At 37.5% G+C, this 21495-nt stretch overlaps 1 protein-coding gene across 2 annotated transcripts in view; it reads right to left on the bottom strand.

Annotated features, from left to right (window-relative positions):
• The window catches only part of LOC145996455 (uncharacterized), a 112954-nt gene that overhangs the window by 80215 nt on the left and 11244 nt on the right, over positions 1-21495 (bottom strand). Inside the window, exons 2-4 of one of the 2 annotated variants that reach the window (XM_083132945.1) lie at positions 19020-19160; positions 12702-13277; positions 4224-4314 (exon numbers count right to left, since the gene is read on the bottom strand). In XM_083132945.1, the coding sequence (XP_082989071.1) occupies positions 4292-4314; positions 12702-12927 (249 nt within the window). In that variant the 5' untranslated portion in view covers positions 12928-13277; positions 19020-19160 and the 3' untranslated portion in view covers positions 4224-4291. Of the gene's footprint in view, positions 1-4223; positions 4315-7279; positions 7587-12701; positions 13278-19019; positions 19161-21495 lie in introns of those variants that run through there. The other variant, XM_083132944.1, reaches the window with a different exon arrangement.

Raw genomic sequence — 21495 nt, 5'->3', positions numbered from 1 at the left:
ACAGGCCTGGCGGCCACCCAGCTTCGAATAACATGGGTACCTGGGGGAAGCCCTGGGGGGTAAAGGCAGTCAGGGGCATGATGCTGATCACATCACCCCCACTCAGGACCGGATCAAGAAAGTGTGGGGCGTTACCCCCACACCCTATACTCTTTTATGGCATGGTGCTAAGCACAGGGGAGCACTTTACCATAATTTTTAAAAGTCAATTACTTACACCAACGTAAGTCTCCTTAGCTAATATATGCTATGTTTCAGGGGTTCAACCGACCCCTTCTTCAGGCACTTAAGTCATGAATCACCACCATGCCGCGTCAAGTGTATCAATCAAGGTCTCCGAGACCTGGTTTGCTGTTTATGACAAGTTTGAAATAATGGAGATTGGCATGCCATATGACCGCCCTTCTGTATGATTCTGTATTACTTTGTTGTTGTTTATACTAGTATTCTCATTATTTGTTTTTCAAGGAAACTTTTTTTTACATGATAGAAAGTTGCAAAGTACAAGCAACCTTTCTCAGAGGCAGGCACACACAGAGAGACAGGGTGAGCAATAAAGATCAAGAACCTTAGAGAAATAAGATATGCATGAAATTAAAATAAAAGTGGAAAATCTTATAAATTCAGATTAACTACAAACTACACCTATTTTCGTGTGGGGGAAGGTAAGGGTCTTCATGTCATTTTTAAAGTATGAACGATGAAACCCCAGTCATCGTTATAGGTTTTCCATGACACTGTTACTCTACTCCTTCGTAGCTCCCCAATTTCCTGAAGATAGTGGGTCACATACAGTTGTTACGCTTCTTCCTGGGAGATTCAAACCAGAGCACATCCCATAGCATGATGCCTTAGACCACATGGTCACGGTGCAGGATTGATGCAGAATGATGCTTATTTAAATTTTACATTTCTTGTATGCACTTTGCTCCCCTCATTCTGTCATTTTGTGCATTTAGCCTTATTTGCTCCTCCAAAATGCACAGTAGCGAAGATGAAATAAGACTTAGAGCTTCACACAAACATGTGACTCTCATTTCCGAAAAACTCAAGATGGAATTTAATATATTAAGTTTGTTTTGTCATAGCAGAATAACACCAGAATACAGCTTTTCAGTTCGAACAGATAAAGGTATAGAAGAAAGTGAGTGGAAGTCTAGACCATTTTGAAACTATGTGGTAATTTCTAATAAATTTGGTTAAACTTACACAAGAAGCTGATCTCTCAGTCAACATTCTGTTCATATCATCTGCAATCAAAGTTGTTGCTGAAATCATCACCAAGATGCAGCTTCATTTAACCATACACACTAGAGGTGTGCGGGATCCCAAAAAGTCGGGACTGGGATTGGGAAAAAAATTTCCTGTCCCAATCCAGACTCCAGGAAATGAATTCCCGACTTCTCGGGATCCTGAGAAGTAAGAAAATACCAAATGGTCATTTTAAAATTCGTTAATTATTAAAGTGTTCTGCATTGCAAGTGTCATGAACTCATCAGAAATTGTCAATTTTTAATCCAGAAATGAAAACAATCACTTAAAGTGAAAATGACATGCAGAATTTGAGATTTCCAGAGCGTTGGAAAATTTTGAACATTTCCCATCTCAAAAATTTCCTATCTTACCTTGGAAATTTCCCATCCCAAATGTTGTGATTTAAACAATTTCCCATCTAGATAAAAAAAAAAAAAACTGTCCCGCAAACCCGTAATACACACATTACATGAATGTGCAATTTGTGTAAAACAAAGTCAGTTTTTCAGTGTTACTGAATATTTAAATAAAATAAACTTAAGCTGTCATCACATTAATAATTTCCCTCATTATTTGCTGTTTCGTTGTAGTCACCTATGACACTGTTTTCTTTCAAAGACACCATGTTCATTGTTTTCCTAAGAGGAAGTACAGGAAAGTTTCATTTTTTCACCGGCCAATTTCATCATGATTTCATTGCTCCCACTGACAACATATAAACTAAGTCACTAACACCCATCAGTGGGAGCTTTGAGACTTAATACGGTGAAATTGCAATTATACGTTTCGCGATAGTACGTTTTTCTTGTTAGTACGTTTTCTTCGGACTGTCCCTGGCAATTCCCATAAGGCTGCATGCTATTATATTTCAGTTATACGATTTTTATGCATTCGACGAGTTCAGTTCCAACAAGGAAAAGACTTCAGTTATACCTTTTTAACTCTACCTGCTCAAAAGAATGCTGCTCCTGGCAGGATGATAACATCTGCCACCCATTCTCATACAGGCTTTCTTATCAGCTGCAACCATAGGACCATGGGAGAGAAAGGGAGAGGCTATGCACTACCCTTTAACAAGATTGTTCTTTGCATTGCCTTCCGCACGTTATACCTGCCTGAAGCAGATCAGAGATTGATATCTTTCAAGCTGTCAGACAAGCCACTGGCGCCGCTCTTCCCAGCCTGTCGTAAACATTACAAACAAGCTGAAGAATGGGAGGGGGAGTCAACAGCAGCCTGCAGGAAGGGAGAGTTCCATTGGGTCTTCTTACAGTCGTATTTTAAGATAATACTGTTGTTGAAGAGAGACGTTGCAGAACTTTTTATTATGCAAAACAAAATCGCAGATCAACGAATTATTAAATACTGCGACTTATTTTTAATGTGTGAATGTTTTTTTACGTAAAGCAGCAATCATACACTGTGTGCCTTTTTTCTTTCTTCAAGCGCCATCTTTTGCATTGCATAAATTTGTTAGCATTTATCTAAGTAAATGCACTTACGTTACTTTAAAAAACATTGCTATTTTGCTGAAAACATCTGAGAACTGATTTTCAAAAATAAATACCAACTCTTAAACAATTTGTGGGATCATTTGTTGGTGTTTGACAGGTACAGCAGAAGCAGTGCATTTTTATTGGAAAACCTCTTGCACATGAGTGTAAGAATGAGTAGTAAAATACTCTTCAGCAATGCACACGTGCTGCTCCAATGAATACGCCATGCTGAATCAATTAAAAAAAAGAGGCACAGTAGAGGTGAAAGTGAGCGAAGAGACTTCAATGTAACCAGGGGCAGCCTAGGATTCTCTTAAGAGCCCTATTTCGGCACAAAATCTTGATATACGATTTTTCACGTAAATGTATAGCCAATACTTAGACACATGTTGCATGCGACTGTTGGCAATATTTCAACCTGCTAGTGTTGTCGTATATGGAGATATGTCCCAAAAATGGCACTTTTCACTCAATCCATAAAATCATCGGTCAAAAATTCATCAAATGTTGCACATGACCAATATTTGTTGCAAATGACAGACCGTCAGTCATCAAATGTCTAATTATGACCCTTCGATCATATCTTACATAGTTTTCTCATTCAGAAGTTCATTTCTGGAAAAATTTGAATGCTGCTTTCAGTCAGTTATTAATTTATATAACTTTTTGTACGGAGTGAACTGAATTTTAATCATTGAAAAATATCTCAATGGATGAGGCTTCATAATGCATAAAACCCGGTGTAAATATCTCTTACGGTTTTCATGATATAACTTACATTTCCAAAGTTTGTGTTGTGCGACTTTTGAAACACACCGTATAAGATGCTGAGCAAACATCGCTAAATTATTTGAGAAAGCAGGGAATGGGGTGTTGGGGGACAAAGGGTAAGAAATTGTTACTGACACTATGGAATGTTCACGTTGATAAGAGAAAAAAAAATAATTTGCTAACTTACGCTCTACTGCAATTTGAACTTAGAAACATCAAAATTTCGTACATATTACAGCAAAAGATCAGTCACCAGACTGAAATTTATAGTCGCCATGGCGACCGGGATTTTTTCGAGCTCTGATTAAGATCCACCACTAACTTAATTGTTTGTACACATCGTATGCTTTTCATGAGAGAGGTGCTATAGTCCTACTTAATAACAAATAATAGAATTAAAAGGTTCACCTTGATAGACATTACTGTTGCTCTTGTTACTGTACAGTACGTTACATGTTCGGCAGTGTTTAGTTTTAAACAAAGAAACCTCGGAGTGCACAATGATGTGTACAAACAAGTCAGTGGCAGTTTGTAACCATATGTTTGCAATTATCTCGCAAACATGTTCATTTGCAACCCCCTGTTTACTGATACCTTTTTGCTTCTACTATTGTGTACATCTCTCAGTTTGTTTGTGCTATCACTTCTGGCACACCCTGTATACTTAGCACTGACTAGTTGAGAGTTACGTGTGGTACTTACTGCTTCATGAAGCATGTCTAGGTGTTGGCTGCTCTGTCCCATCAACAGGAAATCATGAAGCACTGGATTTACTTGCAGTCAACATAGAGTCCTGTGGAGAGAAGATTCCTGCTATACTTTATGTAATAAACTCTATGTTTGACATATTCAAAATGGAGACCTTAGTTATATCTGGGAATTGGTGGTGGTTGTGGAGCAGGGGGATAATCTACCAAATGATAGCAGAACAAGCAACACTAATAAAATTGGTAACAGTATTAACCCTTGTTTCTATGTTTAATAAAACACTCAAAATGCTGACAAATTTATTGCAAATTTAAAACACGACAAACACAATGTTTCCACCCTCTAACAGGCTTTTTCTTCAGACAAAGTTTCACATTATTATTATTATTTGTCTGAAGAAGAACTTGTTAGAAGGTGAAAACTCTTATTTTACAATAAATATTGCCTTGGTCAGCATTTTGAGGGTTTTACTCTTCATACCTGTTTACTACCAATGTGTTAGGGTAAAAATATATTTTAAAAAAAAATGGAATTCTTAAAAAGTTCAGCTACCTTCTTTAAGTTGGGCCACATCATATTGAATAACATAAATACAAAACATTCGACAAATCTGATTCTGAATACTGCTTGAAACAAATTACTATGAATGCAATATGCTGAAAAATAAGAAAATAACTTTATAATAATGTGTGTGAATCACTTGCTTTGCTGCAAATTTTTTGCTTTTCAAATTATCTCACCTTGCGCAAGATTGTGGTTTTCAAGCTGTTGTCCTTTCAATGGGCGCACTATTAAAAGTTCCATACTTGTTCAACTTTAAATACAGAATTGATTAACTGCTTGCTTTTTATTAAGAGTATAATCGGGCAAAACTACTTTTTCTCGTTCCACTGTTAAGAACATCCATGTCCAAATTGGGAATAGGGCCTGGGACCATGGACTACATAATTCACCACATTTACATGAAACAATGGAAAGAGGGGGTAAAGTATCAAGAAAATTTGTAAACTTTTAATTTCTAACATTTCATGAAATGTTTCAAGAAACAATTATTATACCTTGACAGGGTTACCCTATGCAAAGTGATCTCCGAGCCACCCTCAAGAGTAACATGTAATCTTTTGCAATCATCACAGAGATTTGTTAAGCTTTTCACCTTTACTGTGATACGTTTACAGATAAATTTATGAAGTGACATTGAAATCCTATGCTGTGGTGTTGACACTGTGAGCAAGGTTCGTGAATTTTCATTCCCCTATATTTCATGAAGTTAGAAACTGTGAACCAGTAATATAATACATGATCAAACATATGAGGAGCTCTGGAGACAAACTTGATAACCACGTGACCAGACTAAATGCAGGAAATAATTGACTACCAAATGTGACTGATTTCTCACTTTCAAAAAACAACCGAGGGAGAAAACGAGAGTATATGGACTCCTTTTCTTTAAGCTATCACCAACAGGCCTCTTCTTTTAGTCCAAACACATTCCTGCATAGTTGTGTTAGGTGATAATAGATGGCAGGAGGTGCAAGTGCCCAGCGCATCAACGTATATTATGATCTAAGTGCCTAGCACATAACTTTCGAACCTGTGCTAAGGTATGTGAACATGTTTAGTTTATAGTACTGTGTATTGAATCGTGTATGTTAACATGATGACATATACCTTTAACACCAATGTTCACGTATGGGACAACTTTCAGTTCATAGTCACGTGTAATGCATCTTGTTTGTTACTTTTCAAATGTTTACAATTATGATGGTCGCAAAATTGTACAGGACAAGCTACAACCCTGTGCTCTACCTTATATGTTTGTATATCTGTCACTTTGAACTTACACCATTTTTCACACTTTGCAGATGTGTATTATTATGTATAATTCCTATACCCTATTATAGTGTTTGTATTCAATGTAGTACACTTTCACGTGTTTCAGAAACCAAAGGCAGCAACAAGGTGTTCATATTGACAAGGGAATTCCTACAAACTTATTTTCCTTGTAGGTTTGCAAATAGCACTTACATCCTCTTTCACTTCAAGTCTTCATTTAGGATTCTTAGTCATCAAATTGAGATTAGATAAATTTATATTTAGTTTGAAACACTGAAGTGGTTTTACTCCAGCTGTAGAAAATCTCCACCACATTTGAAGAGAAAGAAATTTCTCACGATTTCAGATGGAATTTCAGTTACAGTGCCTTAAGTTACCAACAAAACTAGACAATTCTGATGTGTGCGTTTCCAGCAGTTTTTCTAGTCTCATAATTTCAGACATTTCTACATCAATTATTGAGTCCAATTTCAAATCCTGAATTCCTCATACCTTTGTTGAACCCCCAGAGAGCAATGGAGCTATCTCATGCTTAAGAAGGAAGGATTTGTCAATCTGCCCCTGATTTCTAACAACAGAATACAGTTTCGCAGGTATAGCAGAAAGTGCGTGAAAGAGTAGACCACTTTGAAACTACCTGGTAATTTCTAATAAATGTGGTTAAACTTACACAAGAAGCTGATCTCTCAGTCAACATTCCGTTCATATCATCTGCACTCAAAAGTAGCTGAAATCATCACCAAGATGCAGCTTCACTTAACCACACACACATTACATATACATGGGTTGGAAATTATTCTCAAATGATACAAAAGAGAGACAGACCTCTGTGAAACTTTTCCAGCCCTAGTAACCAGCATTGTGTACAACCTGTTGCCAGCAATTTGGAAGTAGTCATATTTCTGTAGGAGTGCCTGTTCTGTTGATGGTTTGAATGGAGCAGTCTACTGCCTGAAGAATCTCTGGAACAGTTTGGAAGCTTCGTCTTAGGGATCAAATCAAAGTAACAGGGGCTGGTAGAGCATCACCCAGCCGAGCTAACAAATCAGCCACAGGTTGCACTACATGAACCCGAGCATTGTCCTGCAAAATGATGGGAGGATTCAGCAGAAAGTGTCCTTTCTTCTTTCGCAATGTGTAACTGAAGATAAACATCTTTGCAAGACAGCTTAAACTACTAAAGCCCACTACAGTAGTTCAGCTTTACATTGGTCTCAACCTGCCAATCAAAATCATTTCCCCAGACGTCTGTATAGCTTTGGCTTCGATACTGTCCGTAAGAAACATCAAATGCCATCAGCTCTCGCTGCACGTCACTCAAGGTCCGCAGTTCAGCAGCAAAGTTCGCCCTGCAAACCCCCCGCAGGGATAAGCAGAGAGCCATTTCTAGTTGGGGTGGCATAGCACGCAGGGTAGCCAGGTCATTCCTGGTCCACCCATCCAAGACGTCTGTATAGCTTTGGCTCCTCTACTGTCACATTGCAGCTGTCTAATCAAATTGTGCTTCATAGGGTCTTCCAGCTTAAAGGAAAATATGTATTCTAACATAAGAACAAATATCATTGCCATGCCTTCATGGCATGGTGCGAAGCACAGGGCAGCACTTTACTTTTTTCTAATATACTGAACTAGTGTAAAAACCACTAATAACATGCTCACTTCACATATCACACAAGATCCCACATTCTTGTGTGAAGATATGCTTGTTTGCTTTTGCAGAACTAGCTTTAACTCAATTTTACGCACAGATCGGCTATCTTATTTTTCTTCAATCTTGTTTTGAAAATGTTGACTAACTGAAGACAAAGAAATTGAAACAAGTAAGGAAAATCTGGATACTGGCAAGAGTCAAGTGCTAATGAAACAACAGAAAGAAGGAGTTAAGGTACACCCTCATTTCTGATAACATTTCGTGAAATATTTTAAAACAAAGATACATAGAGAAGTTATGCTACGTAAAGTGGATCTCTCAGCCAACATTCTGTTGGTGGTTGAATTCTCATCATCTACCTTCAAGAGTAGCAAATAATCATCACAGAGACCTGGTTTGCTGTTCACAACAAGTTCCAAATATTGGAGATGGGTACAAGTAGAAAAATTTGATTGTTTCTACGGACGACCTCGTTTTGATATCAGCCTATTTGGACTAAAATTAAGCTATATTTTCATATCTTCTGGTGGATTTAGCTAATTCATAGGTGTAGCAAATTGTCTAATCATGCTACGAATTCTAAATCCTCGTATTATTATGACTAATGTTCTTGAATGTCTGGCTTGGGAATATTCTACTCTCAGGGTCATGTGACACTGTTGATTAGTTGGGTGTGTATATATATGTATATTAGTATGCTTCTTCCTTCTCCTTCTTTCTACACTTGCAGATATTATGAGCTCATGAATTTTCTGATCATGCTCACTTTTGGTTATGCCAGTATTGCCAAGATTGGTCTGTATGGTCTCTTTTTCTATATATATAATAACCAATACCCAAAATATTTTACTATTTTTGATATACTTAAGCATAGACTAGTTTATCTAGCAAAATCTATATATAGTAGTTGAACCATGGTCTATAAAAGTGGTTTACCTTGAAATTATGCAAATGAGGTTGGTATTTAACAATTGAAGGTTACCGAGTGCTGTAGGAGAGTATGACGCAACCTCTGTGAAGGCGATGGGAGTAAATGATAGCGTACGAGGTTGTAGGTAAACATAACAAGCAAGGATGAAGTTAAAAGAAAAAGATTTTGCCCGAACAGGGGTTCAAACCTGCCCATTAAGTTAAAAGCCTAATTCTCTACCATCTGAGCTATCCGGGCAACAGGAAAGGGAATACAAGATATGAGTAAAACTGTTGGGTGTGTGTCGTTCCTCGTTGACGTAGGCGAAAAGGAAGGTGTTGATTGATGTGAAAGGAAAATTTAAAAGTTGTAGATGTTATGATTTATTGATGAGTCAAAAGTTATTATATTGTAAGTCTCTGTGGCCATGATGTTTGTAGACGTTGTGGGTGTGAGGATCCTTGCTGCTGGCTGGAGATATCTGAAACAAGTGACAGACGAGAATAAATAAAAGGGAATGTGTTAGTTATGAAGCTGGAAAGTGGGTTTGATTATATTGAGTGTTGTCGTTTGTCGTAGTAAAATGCGAGGTGAATAGGTATCGAGTGTTAGAGCATATGCAGTTGGGAATGTGGTTTCGTATGCGAGTCATGTTTAAAGAGGAGGGGTAACACATACAAGGTGAGTGAAATGCATGTAGAGTAAACATGTTTGGCAAGGTCATCGACTCTGAAGGCGAGGTTGTCGGTACAAAAAACAAGTAGTCCATAGTGTGTTGTGTAAATACAGGGTGACAGTTAATGAACTATATGAAATAAAATAAAACTGTCATAATTTCTGAACGGTTCGCATGATGACGTCCAAACTGCGTGGCTGGCCACAGGGCATGATGGGAATTTGTATGCGTATGCACACGCAACGTGTTGATGTCGGCCATTTGCAAGTGAAAATGTCACGGTACAAGACAAGATGTGGTTCATGCAAGACTGAGCTTGACCCCATCGGACCATGAGAGTGTTTGACGTCCTGGAGGAGTATTTTGGGGACCGCATTCTGGCTCTGGGATACCCAGAGGCCACTGGAAGGGGACTCGCTTGGCCGCCATATTCCCCGTATCTGAACACATGTGAATCATCTTTGTGGGGCTATGTTAAGGACAAAGTGTACAGAAATAATCCCAAAACCATTGCCGAGCTGAAAACTGCCATTCAGGAGGTCATCGACAGCATCGATGTTTCGACAGTTCAGCGGGCCATGCAGAATTTTGCTGTTCGTCTGCCCCACATCATCGCCAGAGATGGCAGACATATCGAACATGTCATAACCTAAATCCGAATGTCTGTAGTGCTGTTTACATGTGCAATACAGTTTGTGTACTACGTGGTTTGTCACTAATTTCAGTTTTATTTCATATAGTTCATTAATTGTCAACCTGTATGTACGTGACGTTCGGGAATGTGGGTTACTAAAAGTGGTTGTGAAGCAGAGGGATATTGTCAAGGTGAGTAACATGTTTTGTAGGTTTCGCAAGGTTGTTTAGTCTGTGGTATGTTGTCAATGCTGTGTGCATAAAAAAGTAGATGGTAGTGCGTTCCGTGAATAAGTAAGTGATTGTAGGTAAATGGAAGAATGTTTGTGTGCGGGGAATAGGGAGAACGTGAAGGTGAGCAACATGTGTTGAGTTGTCCTTGGTGAGAGTATATATTGGCGCCGTTGAATCCGAGTCGATGTGTCGTATCATCGTGTTTCCAACAGAGATCTGCTGGTTGTCGTGCTGTAGTAGTGATTAGGTAAGTATGCGGTCGGTATTGTACGTTACTGCAAGAATGTGTTTGGTTAGTGTGTTACGTTAGAGTATGGTAATAGACAAATGTTTGTATTGTTGCAGGTTGTATTGAACAGCTTTTTGTTTCAATTGAACTTGTAAGACAAAACGAAATGTCAAACTACACTCTATATTGGCATTTTTGCGCTGACGTGGAGATTGGAGGTAAAGGGGAGATGTTAATAACAATGGGTAAACATGACGACGTAGATCCATTTTCGATGGCGAAGTGGTTTTACAGACCAGGCGACAATTGTAGGGTTGAAACGAATGTGGAAAATGCAAAAGTACGTATGTGCGAGTTGTTTTTGCTCCACAATAGACTGCCTGCGTATAAACATTACAGTTTTGTGATGGATGATGAGTCCGTAATTCGCGAGATATTAAGGACCGGGGAATTAAGTGGTCCATTTTACATTTATGCAACAGAAGAGAATGTAAAGCAGAATTGTGTGTGTATGGAGAGGGAGAGGGTGAGTTTTGCGAAAGAAGTGTGGTCTTTAAAAAAATGCACAACGCAATATGAAATCAGGAAAGCCAAGCCAGTGAGATTAAATCTAGAGCATATATGTATACTGAAAGGTAGGCTATATGCTACGTTGGACGAGTTTGTTCGATGCAAAGCGGGGAAGCATACGATCGGAAGAGTAGGTGGATTTCAAAATTGTTTCATTTTGGATATGGGAAAGATGTCATGGTTGAAGGAGGCTATGGACTCGGCGTACGACAAATTCCTGTATGGTTGGAATGTCGTTTGGGGTTATTTAACACATTGGGGTCTCACGACAGGCGTAGCCCGTCCTGCGGTATGCAATCGCTTTGCCGATTGAACTACGGGCTATGTTCGTACTTCGTCTCATGTGCATGTTCATTCAAGCCCCTTTTGAAATTCTGACCGCTAGGTGACTCCTGTGCTATTGTTATCTCGCACCTGCGACTTTTTGTTGTCAGGTTGATGTATGCTACATTGTTTAGAATAGTGTCGTTAGATCCAGACTGCATAGCGGAAATTGTGCATGAGGATTCCGCCTCAAGAGTTTGAAGTTAGAGACGATTTTGATGATGCAGATGAATTTGAAGATTTGGAAGGTAGGTTATATTCTTAATAATTAATTGTTGACAATATAAACAGTGTTGCAAACTCTAGTATTTTATGAATGAAGTGAGAAGAGGTATTTTTTTTGGGTCTATTCATCTTGCCTCTTGCTTGATTCTCCTACATGCACTGATGTATTTATAGTTTCTCCATTTATTATTTTGTATAGTGTATGTCAAATTAAAATTTATTTTATTTCTTTAATTTTTACAGATGACTCAGAACCAACTGATACATCGTCTGGTCCTGTCCTGCAGCCACTTTTTCATACAAAAGCTAATTACCTGTAATTTGTAATTATTTTTTGTTATGTGCACATAAGAATTATTGTTATGCAAGATTCCAAAGATGTATTGATAGTTTATGTAGTTAATTATTGAAATTTCCAGATTACGAACTTAAAATATCTCTACATTAACATTTGTTACCATGTTGTACTTTTTTTCACAAAACATTGCTGAAAAATATTCAAAAATGTCTGAAAATGAAAAGAAAATTTAACAAGTTTTTGTTCACTGAAAAGAGGAAGTTGTGTAGATTTAAGAAATGTGTGGTAAATAAAAACGAAATTAAAAAAAAAATTGTATGGTTTTTTGAAAAACTACCAAAAACTGCAGTCCAGAGGTAAAAATGCTGTATTATGAGGCCAGACCCGAATGTGTTAAGTCTGTTCCACGGTCGCCTGACAGCTAGACACACGATAGCGGATATGTTCATGGGTGATATTCCGGATGATATGGATTTAGTTGAGTGTCATTATGTGGAAAAAGATAAATATTTACCGATATATAGTGTGTTCATCAGTTTTTTTGACCAGCAAGTTCAATCGAAAGAGGGTGTGTACTACTCATTTTTTCCTGGCAGTGAGAATAAACGTGTCAATTTAACGTTCGCGTTATCCTCATTGACAGAAAGAAAAGAGGAAGCGGAGGAGGAAAAAAAGGATAGAAAAGTAGAAGAGGAAGAAGAAGATGACGACGGCTGTAGGAAAAAAGGAAGGTTCAAGTGTGATCATGGAAGACTAGTGGCCACTCCTAGCATCAGATTTATTCGCCAAGGAATAAACAAAGTACGGAACATAGTATGGCGAGTGTGTTAAAAAAAAAAGAGGAGATGAATAAGTATAGACCACGTTTAAACGTAGTGGTACTTACCTTGGAAGTGATGTCTGGTGCATGTTATGGAGAGGTTGGTGATCGTTTGAACACCAGTGGTGAATGTCGTTCTTGTTTGATTATCATCGGTATTGTGATGGACTGTGCCCTTGTAGATGTTCTTGTGGCTGGCATATTTGATGTGATTCCAGTTGGGTATAGCATCATGAGACGTGCCGGTGGTCGAGAGGCAACAGAGGCATAAGAGTTGGAGGGGGTTGTTCATCCATGCATGAGATGGATGTTTGTTGTTTGTGCCGACATCACAAGCGGGGAAATCCAAAAGGCTTGCTAGGGATAGAGGGCTGCTAGATTGTGGTTGGAGTGGTGGTGGTTGTGGAGCATTGGATTTTTTTTGTTGTGGTGGTGGCGCTGTTGGTTGAAGGTGGGGTGGCAGATCCGGAGGGAAATAACTGTCCTCCCGACCCGGCAGCACCAGCAGGAACCAAAGTGGGGAGTAGTTTCCACCGGGAGGTAAATTACTTCTGTGTGACGTTCCGTCACAGAGGAAGATCGCCAAATCGCAAGACCGTCTACTTCGATGGCATCTCTTTGAATTGTCTCTACTGTTCGCACCTGGACAAGAAACAAAAATAAACATTACCGATGTATAATGTAAATTTATGTATGTATGCGAGAGAAAGTGTGTTAGAAGTATGTTTTCTTTTGTATTCACAGAACCCATCACCAAATTTTGAACATTTCCCATCCCAAAACTTCCCAGACTTACCTGGGAAATTGCAAATTGTATCCCTACACTCAGTCTCATGAATTTTTTCTTGATGGTAATATTAGGTTTTTAAAATTTGGCTACGTAACGAAGGGAAAAGATATAGAAGTGCCAAATTTCACCATAACAGAGAAAAGATGGTGTGTACAGAGCACTTCAGATACCTATTGCACATTGGGATGCATCTGCAAATAATTATAAAACACATGAGGATGAACAATTATCTGGTTTTCATGTGGAAACTTGTGACGAATTATTATTTGAAGTGAAACAATTATACCCTGAAAATAATCCATTTTATGTCATATTTTCTTATAGAACCCGATGTCAAGACAAGATATAGTTAGTGAATTACACAGACCAGTTCGTCGCAACTACAAACGACTGAGTGTGGTAACAAAAGGAGTAGACGATTTGTTTCAAGCTCATCTGATAGAAATGAGCACAGGAACTTTAAAAAATTTACATAAGATAAATCATGGTTACAAATATATGCTCACAGTTATTGATACATTCAGTAAATATGCGTGGGCTATTCCTTTAAAATCTAAGACAGGTACTTGTGTTACCGAGGGTTTTAAATTTATTTTTGAGCAAGGTAGGATACCGAATTATTTGCAAACAGATAGAGGAAAAGAATTTTACAATTCCACATTTACCAAGTTAATGCAACAACATAATATTAAACATTATTCTACATACATAGATCTTAAAGCCAGTATAGTGGAACGATTCAACAGAACATTAAAAAAATCACATGTGGCCAAATTATAATAATTCAGTACACAGAACTATTCACATGAAAGCTGGTGAGGTAACCAAGTCTGATGAGTCTAGGTTGATTTCTACTGTTTGTCAAAAATATAAATACACTACCAAGAAACCAAAATACAAAATAGGGGAACAGGTAAGAGTTAGTAAATTTAAACATTTATTTGAGAAGGGATTCACCAAAAATTGGAGTACAGAGTTATTCTAGAAAATCAAAACGAAATCCGAAATTTGTTTACACAGGGTCGTCAGAAAGAAAGAGACTGCTTTTATTTAGCTCAATCTTATTCCAAGATTCCTAAACAGTTACTACAAGATAATACCAACCTAATTTGTTAAGTTTCATCAAGATCATACTAATCTTAACATGTATATGATGATTATGTGGGGGGTGACTTAAATTATAACCAATTTTCAAAATCTTGTTCATCTTGTTGGAACAATGGAAAATTTAGAAATAAAATCAACGACTTTTTGAACGTTGAAACAATATAAAATAACCTCTAATCAAAAATAAATATGTCAAAAATTAAAACTGAAGATAATTTGAAATTACCTGTAAAAACATTTCAAAAGTTGGAAGATTGAAAACAGGGGATTCTATGAATAACACAAACGTCAAAACCAACCAACTATCGATGCACAACTATCGATGCAATCAGTGGTCTCGGTAAAGAGATTAAAGGTGTCACAGAACAAAATAAAAATCTCATAAATGAATTGGTACCTCTTACTGCTAAAAACTATGCAGATTTTCCACCTACACCTGTATCTAGTATCCATACTCCTCTGACCCTCCAACAACCACCTACTAAAGCTAGAAGTGAACCAGAGAAAATTGAGTTGGGTCCCCTGGCAATGGATTACCTGAGTACAAGCAAATTTGAAAAAGATGAAGTGTTTGGATTGTATTCAACCATGGAAACAAACGAAGGAGTAGTTTGGAAAATTGGGAAATCTAGAGTAACATTTGAAGGGGACAACATAAAAATCAATTTGGGTGGGAAAAATAGCTGGTCCAGATATCCTGGTACTCCTGGATTATGGGAGCTCACCACCAAGAAACAAGCAAAGAATTTTACAGAAGAAGATTATCAGAGTTACTCAGATATTTTGATACTATCTGATGCCTTATATCAAAATAACGATGCCAGTCAGAATAGAGTTAAATCGAGCAGTGGGGACAAATACAAGAATCTTAATAAACCTATCTGGAACCAACTCAAAACTGGTAGTGGTATCAAACAATACAATACTTTACCTAAAGAATTTGTGTGGGTAGATGATGTGAGAAAACTCATAGATTGCTGGTTATAGCAGGGGAGGAAAATGCTGGAAACAACAACTTTTACAATGAGAAAATGGGTATTGTAGACATGATTAGCAACAAACTAGCTCATTTTATTGTAAATGATCCCAAAGGTATAGGATACTTAATTAAAATTATCAATGCTCTTCCCCCTAAATTCTGGAATGTATCAGAGGGTCGAGGTTTGGTAAATGATATTATTAATAAGCTCTCATTTGAATTACATGTACCTGGCTACCAATGCTGTGGTCCTGGGACAAAACTTGAGAGTCGATTAAAAAGAGGGGACAGAGGGATCAACCCTCTCGATGCAGATTGTAAAGAACATGACATTGATCATAGCAATGGTTGTACCCAATGCTGTTATTCGTTCACCCAAAGAAGCATCTCTGCAGGCTAATCTTCCAAATGCAGTCTCTTCCAATTTTTGATCAGCCACATGACGAGCATCCAGACCTTTGTATGTGTTTTTTTTTGTTTGTGATTGAATTTAATATTTTTGTTATTCTTTTATATCGTATCAATCCCTAAGATTATACGTTTATTTTATAAAGTCTCTCTGAATGCTTCACGTTGACCAGGGCATTCACTTGTTTTTCTCAGTTGTCTCAACCTCTGAGGCATGTAAACAATGCACAGTGTTGTGCTATGCAAACCTCCTGAGCTATCCAGGAAACAGGTAGTTTCTTCTGCCTATGGAGTCGGCGGTTTGCATAGTGGCAATTAAAAACATGATTCGGCATGGAGGAAGAGCTCCATGGCCTAGTGATATAGAGGTGAGACAAGCTGAGAGGGGACTGACTTTGGATTGGAGTTGAGAAGCGAGAAGAGTTTAGGAGAGCAGTAGGGCAGAAGTGAGACGACGCTCTGGTCAACCAATTGAGAAGCCAACAGAGGACTTTGTATATTTTATTCATCATAATTCATCAGATAGACAGGTAACTATCCTAACACCCAGCCATGATTCAGGTTCAAAGGTTCACAAAACCCAATGAGTGACCATTGTCTTTTCTGCAGTTTAGTTCCTTAATTTATTTGTACCTTTCGCATTGCCAAGCGTTAACTTGTCATGCCAATGACGAGTGCTCTCATCAGAGGATGAATGATGAGTAACTTACATCACCCAGCAATTAATTGCACAAACACTGGTTCAGATCCCATCATTCTTTAGAATGATACGTGGTGGAGATGCTTTAGTGATGTTAGTATTTTAATGTATTTAAAGATTGCATAAATAATAATAATTATTTTATTTCAGGTAGTCAGGAGTAAATCAGGCAATTTTTTCCATTACCTTGTACCTCAGTACGGTTTGATTGATTTTAAGTATTTAAAAGTAAAGATAACACCTGAAATGAAATAACATAAGTTTGCAGTAAAATTTAAAATAAGATAAATTAAACAGTGCTAAAAAATTTAGAGAATAAATAAATCATATCAGATAAATAAATTAAACAGATAAATTGAGCCTAGAATCAGAAATAATTAAGTTGAGTTAAAATACCCAATAATTTAAACTAGGCAGGCTTAAAGTACATGTTAGTTTTGAGGAACTGTTTGTTTTGTTGCCAAACCAACATGAAAATCATTGCGATTTTAGTTATGTTAAATGGATTTCTTCCATACGTATAAGCTTCAAATTTTATTTATCTGTTGAAAAAGTCCTTTGACTATCCTCATAATATTATTACAACTTTATTATTAACAACATTTATTATCAGTATTTTTATAATTTTCATAATTTGTTACTGTAAATGTCAACGCAAGAAATATATTACTTATGACCATGAGTGTACCAACAAATTAGCGTTAAGTGAACTTAAAAATGATTCACCGTCCATGGACCAGCTTTACGATGACGTTGCATCAATTGTTGAATTGGTAGCGTCAAAAATAATTCACCCTCCAATACCACCACCATTCCCCCAATCCGTTATTATTCAGCTTAGTGTACAAGAAGAAGTTCAAGATTCATCCCGAAATATATTAGTCACCAAAGACGACGTTTTAGATTTGCCGAAGAATATTGTATCTGTTAAAGATAGAGTTCAGAAGTTTGCCGTAAGCAAGGTTCCAAGTTTTGTTCAAAACAGCCGCAAAATTGAGAGTGAATTGATTACTTTGCCCTGTGTCCAGCCAATTGTAAAAGTTAAAGATTTATTTGTAAATCAGTCAACAGCAAAAGACGAGGAAGTTCCAAGTTTCACTCAAAAAGCTGAAAGTAAGCCAAATTCTCAGGTTTCCGAACCAGTTGTATCTTTTACAGATCATATTTTTTACGATTATACGTTTGCCTAGAATTTTTATCATATTTATTACGTTTTAAATTTTAAGTTATAATCCATTATTGAGGTTTGATTGTATTTTATGCAAGGTTCATTAGTCTTTTATTTTGCTAGCACCTTCCCAAGTCTTTGTTATTATGCGATCACGGAAGTGTTCGAGTTTTGTAGCCACGCTGACAGAGGCGACGATTTTTTTTTCTCTCTCTCCATCCCGCCTACAACGTCATTTCAAAAGTCCTTGACTTCGTTTAGACTTTCGCAGCTCTTACTAAACCTTGTTTGTAGTAATTTAAAGTTTTGTCAACATTAGCACGTCACGCAGCAAGTCAGCAAATCATAGCGCTTCATTTTCTTCCTTTGCCCGTCGTTTTTTAACGTCCAAGCATCGTTGCTCGATGTGATACTTTCGCCCGCTATTCTGACGGAACCCGAAGCTGCCCGAACACGGCAAGCGAGCCAGCCTTGCCTTGATTTGCAGCCCTCCAAGCAACGCCGGAACGCAACGCTAAGCAGAAATACATCGCCGCTGAATTTACAAATTCTTTTATCGCGTTGAAGCCTTCCCGAGCACACTTGAAGCTCAGAAAGAATTAGCATGGAAACGACTACGAAAACTTTAGACTCTGCATATTTTTTCGAACCAGTGGCGTTCGCTCATTACATTTTCATGGGACCAGTTTAGTTAAGGATATAGCCATCAGAATTTCATTTTCACGATAGAATTTCATATCAACAATGTTAGGGATATTTTGTTTTGTTTTACATAGATAAATTTTGCCATAAAACGTCGCATTTATGCACTTAAGATTAATCACGACCAATAATTTTATCAAAGGAACAACAAGACGAGATTTTTTTTTTAGTTGTTCTCGCAAAATTTTCCCGTTTATAATAAAGATATTTATAGTTAGCAAATTTTTTGGGAAATCGACTTGCATTTGATTAGAATCAGGATAAAGCCAAACGAAATTGCGATAGAAATCAGGGAAAATGTTACAAAAGGGCAATTTTAGCATTTTATGCACATAGATTAATCAAAATTTCCAGCAACATGACCGGGCTAAGCCTCTATGATTAGCACAGGCATGTGCAGCAAAAGTCGCCACGGCACCATTAGCGTTTCCAAGTTTTAACAGTGTGGTTTACCACAAATGTTATAATTTGAGAATTTATGATTATTATTATTATTAATATTTAGTATTAGGAAAATTTTGTTCACTTACCCTACTGCGAGTCGTCTTCAAAGACTCTCCAACCCCTGCATCTGTGGAACAGGTCCCCCAGCCACAGGAAATCGTTTTCCACGGACTCCAGCTCCTGCTGGAGGAAGGCTAACCTCCTTCGTAAGTTTCTGGGGCAGGCCGCTATAATATATGATATGATATAATTTGTGTGTATATATATAATTATATTTTTTTATAAAAAAATTTAGATTTTATATTAAAAATTTTAAAAATAAAATTTCTTAGGTTTTATATATTTAATTTTTTATTTTTAAAAAATGCTAGGTTTTATATATTCAATTTTTTTTTTCAAAAAATAAGGTTAGAACAACTTATACTTAATAAAAAATTAATTATAAATATATATATATGATTAGCATTCTACACACCAAGGTACATACAGGGAGGTTATTGCAGCATGCCACCGCTTCAGCATCGGCCGCTTGCCGGTCCAGTCATGCAACAGGTGCCGGCAAATTGCGTAACAGATAGCCCGTAACAGAAACCGCTTGTTTTGTAATGTTTCCACTTTTCACAATTACAGTTACAATTACAATTGAAATAAGCACGTACCTTGTCGCACGGATGCAGGAAAAGGTGTCCTCCCAAATACAAATATTTCTGGCACCTTATTTCTGACGTCTAATCTTAGATTAGTCATCGCTACTTTATTCTCAGTTGTCGCGACAGCGCCTGCAGCTTATCGGGGGTTGGGTGAGTTGTCAGCCGCGAGATGGCGCTTCATACTGCACGTGTCGGCAGTGATGCCAACCGTAGGGACATGTCCCTACGCATAGGGACTTTTCACTAAATTTCGCCCGCGTAGGAACGTAGGGACAGATTTTGCCAAATGAGGGAAAACGTAGGTACTTTTTTCAATCTTGGTAAATTACATTTTATGAATTAGTTTATCTGGATACTTTAGCGAGGAGGAGAAAAAAGAACTAACTAACAGATCTCCATCAGAATTTTGGAACATGTTATCGGTTACCAAAAACTTTCAAGGCAAGTTCCTTTTTGAAAACATTTCCACTCTCGCGAAAATAGTGCTAACATTGCCGCATTCTAACGTGGAAACGGAAAGAATATTTTCAATGTTAAGTGATACAAAAACAAAAAAGGGAAATAAAATGGGACCAAAATTGTTAAAGAATGCAGGAAATACAGCATCACCAACCAACATCTATCTCTTCACAGCAGCAGCATGTATGACTTCAAATAACATAATCAACAGTAAACGACTCAACGTTATTCATTAGGGGTGTGCTGGATTCTTTACTTTAAAAAGTCGTTAATTCTCGACGTTTTCTGCCTTGTAAGTTTCTGGAACTTATCGAAAGTTGTAAGTTTTTATTCTAGAAATGCAAAAACAATCACTTAAAGTGAAAATGACTTGTAAAATTCGAGATTTCCAGTGCTTCGGGAAATTTCGAACATTTCCCGTCCAGAAAATTTTCCGACTTGGTCGGGAAATTGCAAATTTTTCAGTCCCGAATGTCGGGATTTAAAAAAATTACCGTCCCGATCCCGTCCCGACCCAAAAAATTCTGTCCAGCACACCCCTATTATTCATTAAGGTAAGAATTTACAATACCGGACCCTTCTGTAATTTCTATGCTACGTCTTATACTCACGAAATAATTATTCGTGATTATTTATCTCAAGTTAACATGTTGGGGTGAGGGGGAAAAAATGTTCATTAACGTGTAGAAGTTGTAAAATAAGCTTTTCAATTCTCGCAATGATTCTCCGTATACAAGTATGGTAGCCATATTTGTTGATATGAACAAATTAAAATTAGTTACGCTGTCTACAGCGTTGCCACACTGTTGATTTCATACTTGGAGAGCATGGATCGTGTAAGAATGGCGGAAGAGAACAGTAAAAAAGTTGTTAATGTTGTACAGATTGTTAGGTGGAGTGTGCAGGAGGATGGCTGTGGGCTAATTAATAAACTTATGGATTTCAGTATATTGCCCAAAGAACGTGCTTACATGTGACAGCGACAATCACGATGTAGAAGAACTGATTTGATTACAGGTAAATTTGGCAACAGTACATCAATCATAAAATTGCAGGATACGAAAATGGCCTTCGATGATGAACGTTTGCCGTTAAAGTGCTACGAAAATAATATTTTTTATCGGTTCGTAATCACAATTACCGCAAAACCATTCAGGAATAGCCCCACTGACCATTCTCGGTAAGTTTAGGTTAAGTTAGGTTAGGCAAACATAGTTAAAATTTGGGCTCGAAAAAAACATGCACGGGTAGCCCAACAAACCATTGACGGATAGCCCCACGAACCATTCAGGTACGGTTAGGTTAGGTTAGGATAGGCAAACATAGTTAAAATTTGGGGTCGTAGTAATATCAGGAATGTATATTTCGTTTTTTAAGTATTGGAAACACAAAATCTTCCGGTAAATAATAAGCAATCGTGCCGATCGCGGACCACTCAATGTCACTTATTTTG

Source organism: Lepisma saccharinum, chromosome 12 (assembly GCF_977018435.1).
Source record: "Lepisma saccharinum chromosome 12, izLepSacc3.1, whole genome shotgun sequence".
NCBI classification, from domain to species: domain Eukaryota; kingdom Metazoa; phylum Arthropoda; class Insecta; order Zygentoma; family Lepismatidae; genus Lepisma; species Lepisma saccharinum.
The sequence above is the reverse complement of the archived record's forward strand: the minus strand, read 5'-3'. Positions and strand labels throughout refer to the sequence as shown.